The sequence below is a fragment of the Dendrobates tinctorius genome, unplaced genomic scaffold, assembly GCF_039654945.1.
Source record: "Dendrobates tinctorius isolate UK_male_01 unplaced genomic scaffold, ASM3965494v1 ptg000143l, whole genome shotgun sequence".
Taxonomy (NCBI): Eukaryota; Metazoa; Chordata; class Amphibia; order Anura; family Dendrobatidae; genus Dendrobates; species Dendrobates tinctorius.
The window spans coordinates 3,021,035-3,036,623 of record NW_027361810.1 but is presented as its reverse complement, the minus strand read 5'-3'; the positions used below and the strand labels follow the sequence as shown (position 1 = coordinate 3,036,623).

At 55.7% G+C, this 15,589-nt stretch overlaps 1 protein-coding gene across 1 annotated transcript in view; it reads left to right on the top strand.

Moving 5' to 3' along the window:
* Positions 1–15,589, top strand: part of EPB41L5 (erythrocyte membrane protein band 4.1 like 5) — a 37,609-nt gene that overhangs the window by 17,461 nt on the left and 4,559 nt on the right. The window contains exons 8-22 of the mRNA XM_073545318.1: positions 258–378; positions 569–656; positions 912–1,000; positions 2,871–2,940; positions 4,954–5,123; positions 5,430–5,536; positions 5,639–5,666; positions 5,748–5,793; positions 6,297–6,406; positions 9,739–9,905; positions 10,102–10,193; positions 10,362–10,490; positions 10,586–10,641; positions 10,720–10,803; positions 14,487–14,580. Coding sequence (XP_073401419.1) covers positions 258–378; positions 569–656; positions 912–1,000; positions 2,871–2,940; positions 4,954–5,123; positions 5,430–5,536; positions 5,639–5,666; positions 5,748–5,793; positions 6,297–6,406; positions 9,739–9,905; positions 10,102–10,193; positions 10,362–10,490; positions 10,586–10,641; positions 10,720–10,803; positions 14,487–14,580 — 1,451 coding nt within the window. The remainder of the gene's footprint in view (positions 1–257; positions 379–568; positions 657–911; positions 1,001–2,870; positions 2,941–4,953; positions 5,124–5,429; positions 5,537–5,638; positions 5,667–5,747; positions 5,794–6,296; positions 6,407–9,738; positions 9,906–10,101; positions 10,194–10,361; positions 10,491–10,585; positions 10,642–10,719; positions 10,804–14,486; positions 14,581–15,589) is intronic.

Sequence of the window (15,589 nt, the reverse complement as noted above, 5' to 3'; positions counted from 1 at the left end):
CTGTCTGGCTGCTGCGCTCATAAGGAGATTGTGCGGAGATGAGTCTGGATGGTAATCCGGGTTTAGCAGCGCTGGCTGCCAGGAGACATGATATTCCCAGAGGAATCCTGCATTAACCTTTCCTCTCAGTGCCGGGTGATTAACCCCGTGTAACCCGACCGCCCTGGGGGCTGGTGCCGTGATATTGGGGGAGGGCCCGGGGGCCGATGTCTTATTGGATCCATGTTCTCGATGGGTTTTTTTTCTTCCCCCTCCAGGGGAACTAGGTGACTTCGACCCGCTGGAGCACACGCCGGACCTGGTGTCAGAATTTCGCTTTGTACCGACACAGACGGAGGAGATGGAGCTCGCCGTGTTTGAGAAGTGGAAGGAGTTCAGGTATTCGGGGGCCGGAGCCTTTATCTTGGGGCGGAGATCAGGGTTTTTACTCCGGTCACATCTAAAGCTGCATCTGCTGCCTAGAATCCATCGTTATTGGCCGAGTCCTCCGCTGGTCCTCCAGGCTGTACGTCACTGCGCTGCATGCTGGGTGAGGAGTGTGATGGCCGCTCTCCTTCTCTTCCCCCAGGGGTCAGATGCCTGCCGAGGCTGAAACCAACTATCTGAACAAAGCAAAGTGGCTGGAGATGTACGGCGTGGACATGCACATCGTGAAGGTGAGCGCCGCTGTCTACCAGGAGCCTCGGCTGCTCTCATAGTGTCAGGTGTCCACCAGCCGTCTGCTGCCTGCTGTGTAACTAATGCTCCCAGCATGACTGATCAGTGCTAATGGCCGCCGTTACAGGGGTGCTGCAAAATATGGAACTGTGATGTGAAGCGGCCATCTCTGCTCCCCTGGACTTGAGGGTCTTTTAAGTGTCCGGTTCTGACCATCCGCCCCCCCCCCCCCCTCCCTTTTGTGTCACCTTCAGGCTCGAGATGGAAACGACTATCAGCTCGGACTGACCCCGACGGGCGTCCTGGTGTTTGAAGGGAACACAAAGATCGGATTGTTCTTCTGGTGAGTCCTGAGATAAGCGGCGTCGGGATAGTTCCCGGGAGAGTGGGCCCCGGCGACGTGGGATAGTTCCCGGGAGAGTGGGCCCCGGCGACGTGGGATAGTTCCCGGGAGAGTGGGCCCCGGCGACGTGGGATAGTTCCCGGGAGAGTGGGCCCCGGCGACGTGGGATAGTCCCCGGGAGAGTGGGCCCCGGCGACGTGGGATAGTCCCCGGGAGAGTGGGCCCCGGCGACGTGGGATAGTCCCCGGGAGAGTGGGCCCCGGCGACGTGGGATAGTCCCCGGGAGAGTGGGCCCCGGCGACGTGGGATAGTCCCCGGGAGAGTGGGCCCCGGCGACGTGGGATAGTCCCCGGGAGAGTGGGCCCCGGCGACGTGGGATAGTCCCCGGGAGAGTGGGCCCCGGCGACGAGGGAGTGGGCCCCGGCGACGTGGGGAGGTCCCCGGGAGAGTGGGCCCCGGCGACGTGGGGAGGTCCCCGGGGGAGTGGTCCCCGGCGACGTGGGGAGGTCCCCGGGGGAGTGGTCCCCGGCGACGTGGGGAGGTCCCCGGGGGAGTGGTCCCCGGCGACGTGGGGAGGTCCCCGGGGGAGTGGTCCCCGGCGACGTGGGGAGGTCCCCGGGGGAGTGGTCCCCGGCGATGTGGGGAGGTCCCCGGGAGAGTGGGCCCCGGCGATGTGGGATGGTCCCCGGGGGAGTGGGCCCCGGCGATGTGGGATGGTCCCCGGGGGAGTGGGCCCCGGCGACGTGGGATGGTCCCCGGGGGAGTGGGCCCCGGTTTCAGCTCTTCAGTACAGATATCGTTTTTGTGGACACATTTTTGGAGTTTGTGAACGACACAAATGTGGTACTTTTTGCTGCTGTGCATATTGGGTGTTGTAGTGTGCGCTGTGGGGTCACATTCCCCATCTCACCAGTGCATGATGGGAGCTCATATCGGCTGCCGTGGCGTAGCAGCTCGGACTGGCTCCAGACCTGAGATCAGCGGCGGCGTCTTCTGTGTGTTTACTGTATGTGTTTGTGACGCTGCATCCCAGGATGTGCTGGTGGTTCTAGTCCGTCACCTCATTACTGCTCCTGTAATGCCGGTCTTCACCACAAGGGGGCGCCATTCTCCAGAACTGGCAGTGATTGCAGCATCTGAAAAATGTCGGTATTTCCGAATGCAGATTGTGGTGTATCCGTAGCCTCCTGTCTGCGGCGGAGTAACACTGGGGGCTGCCGGGTACGGATAGGGCATTACTCATTCCTCAGGGCGCCGCTGGTGTCTTTCCTGCTCTTATAGATTAAATCTGAACCCACAAAACGTTACACAATTCCTGTACTCCGGAGTCGGTGCTCTGGACGAGCAGACATTCCGGATTATTGGACATTTACTACTGAAGACTGATCGTGATGTTCTCCAACTTCCTGACGGACTTTGGTTCAGTTCCTTCCCTGTTTCATGATTTCTGCTGCTGTCAGTGACTAGAAAGCTGTTTCCTTCATGCACCTGACAAAGTGCACAGACCCCATACTGTTCACAGCAGGAGGTTTTCTACATTGTGTGCAGTCCGCACTCCGCTCATCTCTCCCTCTGGTTACCTTCTACCTGCTGACACATTGTGACCTTGGAATGGTGGGAAATGTCGCCTGGATACAATTGTAACAAACCTTCAGCTGTGACGCTCTTGGGTGACGCGGGTCCTCGGCCTTTCTTCACATAGTAGAATGGCTCCATTCATTGTGCACCTCATTATTGATTGGACAGCTCCTGGTAATGGCAGTTCATAGTGACCTGCGCCGGCGGCCGTCATCCTGGAGTGACGCTTGTAACCTCCTCCGATAATCCAGCATTGTAATAACTCTGCTCTCTGTCATCCCTTTTCTCGCAGGCCCAAAATAACTCGCTTGGACTTCAAGAAGGCAAAACTGACGTTGGTGGTGGTTGAGGACGATGAACAGGTGAGGATTGTGGGGTCCGTCCTGCGGAGGGCGCTATATATCAGGAGGTGGTGGATAGGAGATGTGCAGGTGAGGTGTGTGAAGTTTGTCCTGCGGGGGGCGCTATATATCAGGAGGTGGTGGATAGGAGATGTGCAGGGTCCGTCCTGCGGAGGGCGCTATATATCAGGAGGTGGTGGATAGATGAGCAGGTGAGGAGTGTGGGGTCTGTCCTGCGGGGGGCGCTATATATCAGGAGGTGGTGGATGGGAGATGAGCAGGTGAGGAGTGTGGGGGGCGCTATATATCAGGAGGTGGTGGATAGATGAACAGGTGAGGAGTGTGGGGTCTGTCCTGCGGGGGGCGCTATACAGTACAGACCAAAAGTTTGGACACACCTTCTCATTCAAAGAGTTTTCTTTATTTTCATGACTATGAAAATTGTAGATTCATTCTGAAGGCATCAAAACAATGAATTACCACATGTGGAATTATATAATTAACAAAAAAGTGTGAAACAACTGAAAATATGTCTTATATTCTAGATTCTTCAAAGTAGCCACCTTTTGCTTTGATTTCTGCTTTGCACACTCTTGGCATTCTCTTGAGTAGCTTCAAGAGGTAGTCACCAGAAATGGTTTTCACTTCACAGGTGTGCCCTGTCAGGTTTAATAAGTGGGATTTCTTGCCTTATAAATGGGGTTGGGACCATCAGTTGTGTTGTGCAGAAGTCTGGTGGATACACAGCTGATAGTCCTACTGAATAGACTGTTAGCTGCTTTTTTCTTGCCATAATACAAATTCTAAGTAAAGAAAAACGAGTGGCCATCATTACTTTGAAAGTGTCCCCAAGTGCATTGGCAAAAACCATAAAGCGCTATAAAGAAACTGGCTCACATGAGGACCGCCCCAGGAAAGGAAACCAAGAGTCACCTCTGCTGCGGAGGATAAGTTCATCCGAGTCACCAGCCTCAGAAATCGCAGGTTAACAGCAGCTCAGATTAGAGACCAGGTCAATGCCACACAGAGTTCTAGCAGCAGACACATCTCTACAACAACTGTGAAGAGGAGACTTTGTGCAGCAGGCCTTCATGGTAAAATAGCTGCTAGGAAACCACTGCTAAGGACAGGCAACAAGCAGAAGAGACTTGTTTGGGCTAAAGAACACAAGGAATGGACATTAGACCAGTGGAAATCTGTGCTTTGGTCTGATGAGTCCAAATTTGAGATCTTTGGTTCCAACCACCGTGTCTTTGTGCGACGCAGAAAAGGTGAACGGATGGACTCTACATGCGTTGTTCCCACCGTGAAGCATGGAGGAGGAGGTGTGATGGTGTGCGGGGGCTTTGCTGGTGACACTGTTGGGGATTTATTCAAAATTGAAGGCATACTGAACCAGCATGGCTACCACAGCATCTTGCAGCGGCATGCTATTCCATCCGGTTTGCGTTTAGTTGGACCATCATTTATTTTTCAACAGGACAATGACCTCAAACACCTCCAGGCTGTGTAAGGGCTATCTGACCAAGAAGGAGAGTGATGGGGTGCTACGCCAGATGACCTGGCCTCCACAGTCACCAGACCTGAACCCAATCGAGATGGTTTGGGGTGAGCTGGACCACAGAGTGAAGGCAAAAGGGCCAACAAGTGCTAAGCATCTCTGGAAACTCCATCAAGACTGTTGGAAGACCATTTCCGGTGAATACCTCTTGAAGCTCATCAAGAGAATGCCAAGAGTGTGCAAAGCAGTAATCAAAGCAAAAGGTGGCTACTCTGAAGAACCTAGAATATAAGACATATTTTCAGTTGTTTCACACTTTAATTATATAATTCCACATGTGGTAATTCATAGTTTTGATGCCTTCAGAGTGAATCTACAATTTTCATAGTCATGAAAATAATGAAAACTCTGAATGAGAAGGTGTGTCCAAACTTTTGGTCTGCACTGTGTATCAGGAGGTGGTGGATGGGATAGCCGCCCCTGCAGTTGGACTCTGCGGGCCCCTGAGACTAACAGACCCGTCTGATTTATAGGGCAAGGAGCAGGAGCACACGTTTGTCTTTAAGATGGAGCATCCGAAGGCGTGCAAGCACCTGTGGAAGTGTGCGGTGGAGCATCACGCCTTCTTCCGGCTCCGGGGGCCCACGCAGAAAAGCTCCAGCCGCTCCGGATTTATACGGCTCGGCTCCCGCTTCAGATACAGGTGAGGAGGGTGACAGTTCTGCTCCGGTCACATCCAGAGCTGCAGTGCTGAAGCTATACAATGCATGGGTGGAAGTAATCTGGGTGCAGCTCTGGATGTGACTAGAGCAGAACCTGCAACTCTCAAGCGAATCGCCTCTACTTGTGGCTTTAACCAATGTAGCAGAGCTGATTGCAGCCCCATGATAACTGTGCAGTCCTATGTAACATCATTCTGACTGCTTGGGTCTATGAATATTTAATTTGGGAGGTGCGGTTCCCCTTTAATCCCTCGATCGTCAGTTTCTAACATTCTGTCTCTTTTCAGCGGCAAAACCGAATACCAGACAACAAAATCCAGCAAACCGCGGCGTTCGTCGTCCTTTGAGCGCAGACCCAGCAAACGCTACTCGCGGAGAACCCTGCTGAATCGAGGTAGGCAGCGCCCCGAGCGGATGAGCGATGACGCCGCCGTCAGGGTCGCTTTACTGCAGTGGTAACTCCGGTCTGCTGACTGGCATGTCTTTCCATTCACAGCACAAGCTCCGCGATCCAAGCAGATCAGGTGAGTGCAGAGCGTGGACGTGCGTCGCCGCAGGAGCAGCGTCGCGGCCTCAACCTTCATCTCTTCTCTTACTGCCTGCAGCTCCGACCGGATGGATCCTGCGACACAAAGCAACGGAGCTCAGCAAGTAAGAGCGGTGTAACCGTCCCCCGCTGCTGATTGGCCGACAGTATCACACAGGATTAGATACACAGCAGACTGTATTCACACAGGATAGGACTAGATACACGGCTCAGCAGAGGGTATCACACAGGATAGGATTAGATACACGGCTCAGCAGTCAGTATCACACAGGATAGGATTAGATACACGGCTCAGCAGTCAGTATCACACAGGAGAGGATTAGATACACGGCTCAGCAGTCAGTATCACAGGAGAGGATTAGATACACGGTTCAGCAGTCAGTATCACACAGGATAGGATTAGATACACGGCTCAGCAGTCAGTATCACACAGGATAGGATTAGATAGACAGCTCAGCAGACAGTATCACACAGGATAGGACTAGATACACGGCTCAACAGACAGTATCACACAGGATTAGATACAGTAGCTCAGCAGGCGGCATTGCACAGGATTTGATACGGTAGCTCAGCCCTGCAGTCCTCTGACTCGTTGCCTGTATTGCAGGTTTGGCCCGTCAAGCCGCCGGTTCGTCCCCCGGTTCCCGTTCTGCCGTCGCTCTTTGACAGTGAGGCCCTCCACCAGAGTCCGGGCTCCGACTCCCCGGAGAAGAGAAGGTGCGCTCCTCACACTGGTGGTCGGGTTCCCGTCCATGGGGCGGCAGCCGCCTTTATCTCCACATCTATTAGTCGCTCTTGTGCAGAATACCAGTGGCCACCATACCCGGATGTCACGTGAGGATCCATCCAGTGAGGAGTTTGGGGGTCGTGTCGCCCCGGTGGATACGCTCTAGAACAGTATCCAAGCTACTGAGACGTACAGGGCCATAGATTAGATACCGGGGGACAGTCCTAGTGACCCTGAGGCTCTGGTCTGATGTATGTGAAGTGTCATCACTTCTCGCCATTTTCAGTATCTCTGCTTGCAGTCAGTGAATAGAAACGTTCTTTTCCTTTGGGGGCTGAACGCTGGTCCTCGCCAGTGATACGCTGTATCCAGTGTCTGAGCCGCAGCCTGGACTCCAGATTGCGTCACTTCTCCTGCGTTGACACATTGTAACGGTCCGGTGTCTTGGACGCTCCGCTCCATTCACTGACAGCAAGCAGAGCGTCTACAGAAGGCGATGACCGGATGTGAACGAGCTGCACAGATGTTTTATACACGGCTCTCTGCGCCGAGGATGATGGCGGTGGTTATGCTTAGTGGGGGTCCTCTTCCTCAGTAGTTGTATTTTTTTTAACTGTCTCCTGTCCTGGTCCTTCCGCTCGGGGTGGGGGAGGGGGCTGGATTTGCTGCAGTGTCTGTAGATTTCGCCCTGTGCTGCTCGCTCTCTGTGCTGCGCTGCTTTTCTTGTATCACAAATCAGTCCTTGCTGATCAGCTTGTGGTGTGTGCGGTGCCTGGTGGTGGGGGGCTCTGCTGGGGGTCCTGCGATATGGATACGGCTGTGATCGCCAGTATCTGTATCCCGTGACGTTGTGTCCTCTGCTTCGCTCTTCCTGATTTCTGGGAACGTGATTCTTAGACTCTTTCACTGTCAATATCAGACCTGATCTCTGCGGAGTCCGATCTTCTCCGTAATGAGGGTTTCTGTGATCCTCAATAACCAGAAGTTATGATCTGATCCGTAGTGATCCTCACCTGTGACTGCACTAATCCTCAGAGATCAAGAACTCAGAAAATGATCCAATAACATCCATCGTTAATGATCAGATCTGGAGACGAGAGATCAATAATCCAATCAGACTCTCAAAGGCGAATGTTACTGATCGGGGCCAAATCGATGATTGGTCCCGATAAAGACTTTAGGATCCAGTTGTCCATATAATCAGTGTCCCGTGTGCACGATCAGCTCCCATTGGTTGGATCAAAGCGATCAACAGTCAGTGATCGAGTGTAAATAGTGATCAGTCTGAAGGAAGACTATGATCCAGGATAAACGATGTAATCCACTGACGACCTGATTGCCAATGATAGATGTTTATTCTAATCTGTTATAAATAGGTGATCTGATGCTGGTGATCCGGTCTCAGTCATGAGCTGGTGATCCGGTCTGAATAACCAATGATTGCCTCCAAATCAGTCCTGACTGTAGTTGGTCCTGATCTGATGACTGATCCAGTGTAAATATTGATTGTATCCCAGGAGTGAGAATTGATCATCTGTGATCAGTAATCCATGATCTGATCCCCATGATCCATGATGGAAGATGAAGCTGTGCGATCCCGTAATTAGTGATCCTGGTTACAGATTGGGGTTGTCGGTGATCTTATTCTAATGATCCAATAATCTGTTAGTTCATCGTCTGATCTAAGTCTGTGATCTTGTGCCGCTAATCTAATAATTCAATCGATGTTCTGATCCTACTGATGATCTTTGATCAGTGATCACATTGATGGATCTTCCAATCAATGATCCGCTCTTGATCTGATGACGCTGATTCCTCTGGACGCGGCAGCGCTCGCTGACTTTCCCTCCTCTCCTCGTCCTTCTCTTCCTCGCTGTTCTATCGGTTGCAGGCTTCTTTCTCGCCATTTTCATGGTCGTTTTATCACCATATTAATCTGTAGTCTTTAAATAAAATCACCGTAGGCCCATGGGAGCGCCGGGCGCCGCGCCGGACGCTGGAAGTCACCGGAAGCCGCAGACGTCGTCCTCGCTGATGGCGGACAGGAGCTACACCCACTTCGTGCATCAGCACAATGAGAAAAACGCTGGGAAACCGATCGAGCTCCGCGGCCTGAACCCCCGGGCGGCCATGACGGAGTTATAAGGCGGATCACGTACCGCCTGGGGGACGCCGTCAGCTGACGTCACCTGTAGATCCCGGACTGTGACTGTAATGAGGGGCCCCCGGACCGCTCCCGATCACCGATCCTGAGGTCAATAGAGCGGACAGAATGCTGCCATTATCCCAGCAGGTTTGGGGGGAGGCTCCAGTATTATGGGCGCGACGTCGGGCCCCTCGTCCCCCCACGGGCCCCTCTCCCGCTGTTAAAGCAAAACTCTTTGTTACAGTGTGAAATCTGCCAGAAAAAGCAGAAGATTTGTGATCCAGACATTTATGGATGTGGAAAAGCTCATTTCTTGTCAGTGTCCCCATGATAACACTTCCTGTCCCTGCACCTGTGCCAGGTAGGATTCACTTATACAGCAGCCAATCAGAATCACACACTGAGAAGGACCATGAGCCACAGGACAGGAAGTGTCACCAGGGGGGCATGGGCACAAATAAGGCATTAAACCCCTTCAGCACCAAGGTCGTCCTCGGCTTCGGTTGCAGACGCCATCACTTCTATGTAACAGCAAAAACCCAAATAAAACCATTTTGTCCAAACCTGAATGTTTCCTCTATGGCCACAGATTGTGAATGGCGCCTGCTGGCTCTGCCGTCTCCTGCTTGTGTGGCCACTAGGGGGCTCCTGTGTGCTGCTGATCCTCAGCTTCAGGTAATAAATGGTTAACCCTCCATTATTCCGTGGCTCAGTGGTGACATCTCCGATACTTGGTGTCGCCCCATATTCATCTCCCTGCGAGGAGGGCGAGACCTGGGCGCCATTTTCTCCCTGAAGATTGGCCGCTGTGTCGGTCTTCACTGCCATCCGTGCATCATAAACTCTGGCGGAGCAGATGTCTGCCGGTTTATTTGGTGTGCCTCCACTGCCGCAGTGTCCTCCACCGCCGCGGTCTCGTCCTCCTCCCCCTCTGCGGTCTCCTCCACCGCCGCAGTGTCCTCCTCCCCCTCTGCGGTGTCCTCCTCCCCCTCTGCAGTGTCCTCTTCCCCCTCTGCGGTGTCCTCCACCGCCGCAGTGTCCTCCCCTCTGCGGTCTCCTCCACCACCGCGCGCTCAGGATGAGCTGTTGTGGATCTGGCAGTGGCAGCGCAGCACAGGGCGGCTCGGAGCGCTGCTCCGGGAGCCGGGTCTCAGGTTTCTCCTGCTGCCTCCACAGCTTTGTTAGTGTCACGGAGAGTCAGGAATTGCTGGAAAACAAACTGGACGAGATCCTGTCACTGCCGGTCACCTCGGGCCCCGGAGCCAGTCTGGATGCCGGACTCCTGGCCTTCACCAACCCCTGCCTAGAGGAACTACCTGGAGCCCAGCCGGATGCCGCCCTAGGTAAGGGAACGCCCCGGGAAAGCTGGCTGACAACCAGCGGCTGCTATTCCAGCTCGTGCTGCGGTTGTCGTCCGGCTTTTCTAGAGTCTGAAGTCTCTGGTATCGGAGTGGGGGAGAAGCCGAGATTGGGGGCACTTTCTTTATCATGCGACCTTCCTGCCCACTGTGATCTTCTGATTTTAGTTTTTGTTTTCAGCTTTTGAAGATGCGACCGTGAAGCTGAATAACGTGGACGCCGGTAACTTTGCCGTCCCTCCGGTGCGAGTAAATATCAACGTGAACAAGCAGGTACCGGCGAGCGCTCGGCCCTCCATTCCCCTCCGCCTGGTGCCGCCTGCTGCTCCTCGTACCCCCTCTTGTCCTAGGTTATCGGCCCCTGTATTCCGCTGACTTTGCTCCTTGCTCCCCGGCCTGCAGCTGTTTTCTTCTGGTATAACCCCCATCATTGTCTCTCAGGAGGATCCAGTGAAGCTTCTCGAGAAATGTCTGAATAACAAGGTAGATGCTCCAGCGCCGGCTGCACTATGGCCGCCCGCCGACATCAAGAGCAACATCCTGAAGGCGCAGGTGGAGGCTGGACAGAAGGTGACGTCTTCTGGGGCGATCGCCGGCAGCACCGCACTGTCAGGGTGGCGGGAGGAGCGTTCTGTCATGTGACCCGGAGCTTTCTGTCTTCACAGATTATAGGAGATGATTTGGGGATCAGTCACCCGGCCGCTGAGGATGCGTCTCCCCGGTAAGTGTCTCCATCGCCCCAGATCTCATTTGTCGAGAACCCGTGTTCCCAGGATAATGGCCGCTGTTTCCTGTGCAGAAGTGTGAAGGTCCATAACCGCTCGATGGTGCAGGAAAGTCCAGACGGAGAGCCGCAAACTCCACTGCCGACCGCATTCATAACGTGAGTGGTGTCCTGCATGAGGCGTCGATCCCCCGACACATGGCTCCGGCGCCAACCCTGCCTTTATCTCACAACACACTGCTCCATCCCTTCCCAGCATCGGCGCCAACCCTGCGCTTATACCCCCGACACACGGCTCTGGCTCCGACCCTGCGCTTATACCCCCGACACACGGCTCTGGCTCCGACCCTGCGCTTATACCCCCGACACACGGCTCTGGCTCCGACCCTGCGCTTATACCCCCGACACACGGCTCTGGCTCCGACCCTGCGCTTATACCCCCGACACACGGCTCTGGCTCCGACCCTGCGCTTATTCCCCCGACACACGGCTCTGGCTCCGACCCTGCGCTTATTCCCCCGACACACGGCTCTGGCTCCGACCCTGCGCTTATACCCCCGACACACGGCTCTGGCTCCGACCCTGCGCTTATACCCCCGACACACGGCTCTGGCTCCGACCCTGCGCTTATACCCCCGACACACGGCTCTGGCTCCGACCCTGCGCTTATACCCCCGAGACACACGGCTCTGGCTCCGACCCTGCGCTTATACCCCCGAGACACACGGCTCTGGCTCCGACCCTGCGCTTATACCCCCGAGACACACGGCTCTGGCTCCGACCCTGCGCTTATACCCCCGAGACACACGGCTCTGGCTCCGACCCTGCGCTTATACCCCCGAGACACACGGCTCTGGCTCCGACCCTGCGCTTATACCCCCGAGACACACGGCTCTGGCTCCGACCCTGCGCTTATACCCCCGAGACACACGGCTCTGGCTCCGACCCTGCGCTTATACCCCCGAGACACACGGCTCTGGCTCCGACCCTGCGCTTATACCCCCGAGACACACGGCTCTGGCTCCGACCCTGCGCTTATACCCCCGAGACACACGGCTCTGGCTCCGACCCTGCGCTTATACCCCCGAGACACACGGCTCTGGCTCCGACCCTGCGCTTATACCCCCGAGACACACGGCTCTGGCTCCGACCCTGCGCTTATACCCCCGAGACACACGGCTCTGGCTCCGACCCTGCGCTTATACCCCCGAGACACACGGCTCTGGCTCCGACCCTGCGCTTATACCCCCGAGACACACGGCTCTGGCTCCGACCCTGCGCTTATACCCCCGAGACACACGGCTCTGGCTCCGACCCTGCGCTTATACCCCCGAGACACACGGCTCTGGCTCCGACCCTGCGCTTATACCCCCGAGACACACGGCTCTGGCTCCGACCCTGCGCTTATACCCCCGAGACACACGGCTCTGGCTCCGACCCTGCGCTTATACCCCCGAGACACACGGCTCTGGCTCCGACCCTGCGCTTATACCCCCGAGACACACGGCTCTGGCTCCGACCCTGCGCTTATACCCCCGAGACACACGGCTCTGGCTCCGACCCTGCGCTTATACCCCCGAGACACACGGCTCTGGCTCCGACCCTGCGCTTATACCCCCGAGACACACGGCTCTGGCTCCGACCCTGCGCTTATACCCCCGAGACACACGGCTCTGGCTCCGACCCTGCGCTTATACCCCCGAGACACACGGCTCTGGCTCCGACCCTGCGCTTATACCCCCGAGACACACGGCTCTGGCTCCGACCCTGCGCTTATACCCCCGAGACACACGGCTCTGGCTCCGACCCTGCGCTTATACCCCCGAGACACACGGCTCTGGCTCCGACCCTGCGCTTATACCCCCGAGACACACGGCTCTGGCTCCGACCCTGCGCTTATACCCCCGAGACACACGGCTCTGGCTCCGACCCTGCGCTTATACCCCCGAGACACACGGCTCTGGCTCCGACCCTGCGCTTATACCCCCGAGACACACGGCTCTGGCTCCGACCCTGCGCTTATACCCCCGAGACACACGGCTCTGGCTCCGACCCTGCGCTTATACCCCCGAGACACACGGCTCTGGCTCCGACCCTGCGCTTATACCCCCGAGACACACGGCTCTGGCTCCGACCCTGCGCTTATACCCCCGAGACACACGGCTCTGGCTCCGACCCTGCGCTTATACCCCCGAGACACACGGCTCTGGCTCCGACCCTGCGCTTATACCCCCGAGACACACGGCTCTGGCTCCGACCCTGCGCTTATACCCCCGAGACACACGGCTCTGGCTCCGACCCTGCGCTTATACCCCCGAGACACACGGCTCTGGCTCCGACCCTGCGCTTATACCCCCGAGACACACGGCTCTGGCTCCGACCCTGCGCTTATACCCCCGAGACACACGGCTCTGGCTCCGACCCTGCGCTTATACCCCCGAGACACACGGCTCTGGCTCCGACCCTGCGCTTATACCCCCGAGACACACGGCTCTGGCTCCGACCCTGCGCTTATACCCCCGAGACACACGGCTCTGGCTCCGACCCTGCGCTTATACCCCCGAGACACACGGCTCTGGCTCCGACCCTGCGCTTATACCCCCGAGACACACGGCTCTGGCTCCGACCCTGCGCTTATACCCCCGAGACACACGGCTCTGGCTCCGACCCTGCGCTTATACCCCCGAGACACACGGCTCTGGCTCCGACCCTGCGCTTATACCCCCGAGACACACGGCTCTGGCTCCGACCCTGCGCTTATACCCCCGAGACACACGGCTCTGGCTCCGACCCTGCGCTTATACCCCCGAGACACACGGCTCTGGCTCCGACCCTGCGCTTATACCCCCGAGACACACGGCTCTGGCTCCGACCCTGCGCTTATACCCCCGAGACACACGGCTCTGGCTCCGACCCTGCGCTTATACCCCCGAGACACACGGCTCTGGCTCCGACCCTGCGCTTATACCCCCGAGACACACGGCTCTGGCTCCGACCCTGCGCTTATACCCCCGAGACACACGGCTCTGGCTCCGACCCTGCGCTTATACCCCCGAGACACACGGCTCTGGCTCCGACCCTGCGCTTATACCCCCGAGACACACGGCTCTGGCTCCGACCCTGCGCTTATACCCCCGAGACACACGGCTCTGGCTCCGACCCTGCGCTTATACCCCCGAGACACACGGCTCTGGCTCCGACCCTGCGCTTATACCCCCGAGACACACGGCTCTGGCTCCGACCCTGCGCTTATACCCCCGAGACACACGGCTCTGGCTCCGACCCTGCGCTTATACCCCCGAGACACACGGCTCTGGCTCCGACCCTGCGCTTATACCCCCGAGACACACGGCTCTGGCTCCGACCCTGCGCTTATACCCCCGAGACACACGGCTCTGGCTCCGACCCTGCGCTTATACCCCCGAGACACACGGCTCTGGCTCCGACCCTGCGCTTATACCCCCGAGACACACGGCTCTGGCTCCGACCCTGCGCTTATACCCCCGAGACACACGGCTCTGGCTCCGACCCTGCGCTTATACCCCCGAGACACACGGCTCTGGCTCCGACCCTGCGCTTATACCCCCGAGACACACGGCTCTGGCTCCGACCCTGCGCTTATACCCCCGAGACACACGGCTCTGGCTCCGACCCTGCGCTTATACCCCCGAGACACACGGCTCTGGCTCCGACCCTGCGCTTATACCCCCGAGACACACGGCTCTGCAGCGGTGTTGTCCCTGCCGTCTACTCCTTGCACACTCCCTGTGCCTTTCCTGCCTTACATCTCCATATAAACCCTTTATCGCCAATGTTCTTTATATTTTATGATTTTTCTGTAGAAATTTTGGATCCCAGGAACTAAAAGATTCAAAACTTGAGACCTCGCTGCTGTCGCCCATCCTGCCACCCCCAGAAGAGGCCGCACACCTCAAGGTAACGCACCCTTCACCCCACCAGGCTTTGCATCAGGACGGGATTGTAGGGGAAAACCAAAGCTGTAATTTGGGGAAGTTGTGAGGTCCAGTGTTTGGGGGATGGGACATGGGGGTCTGATAACATCTTTATCAATCATTTAGATGAAGGAATTGAGGGTAAACTGATTAAATTTGCTGATGACACAAAGCTAGGAGGGATAGCTAATACTAGAGAAGAGAGAGAGAGAGGATTCAAAGAGATATAAATAAACTGGAGAAGTGGGCAGCAACTAACAGAATGGTTTTTAGCAGGGAAAAATGCAAAGTACTACATCTGGGCAATAAAAATGAAAAAAGCATATACAGAATGGGAGGAATAGGCCTAAGTGACAGCACATGTGAAAAAGACTTGGGTATACTAAGAAATCACAGACTGAATATGAGTCAACAGTGTGATGCAGCAGCAAAAAAGGCAAATGCAATTCTAGGATGTATTAACAGAAGCATACAGTCTAGATCACGTGAAGTCATTATTTCTCTCTACTCATCTTTGGTCAGACCTCATCTGGAATATTGTGTCCAGTTTTGGGCACCACATTTTAAAAAAGACATCAACAAACTGGAGCAAGTTCAGAAAACAGCGACCAGAATGGTGACCGGTCTGCAAACCCTGTCTTATGAGGAAAGGTTGCAGGATCTGGGAATGTTTAGCCTGCAAAAGAGAAGACTGAGAGGAGACTTAATAGCCATCTACAAATATCTAAAGGGCTGTCACATTGTAGAAGGATCAACTTTATTCTCATTTGCACAAGGAAAGACTAGAAGCAATGGGATGAAACTGAATGGGAGGAGACACAGATTAAATATTAGAAAGAACTTTTTGACAGAGTGATCAATGAGTGGAACAGGCTGCCACGAGAAGTGGTGAGTTCTCCTTCAATGGAAGTCTTCAAACAGAGGCTTGACAGACATCTGACTGGGATGATTTAGGGAATCCTGCTTTGAGCAGGGGGTTGGACCAGATGGCC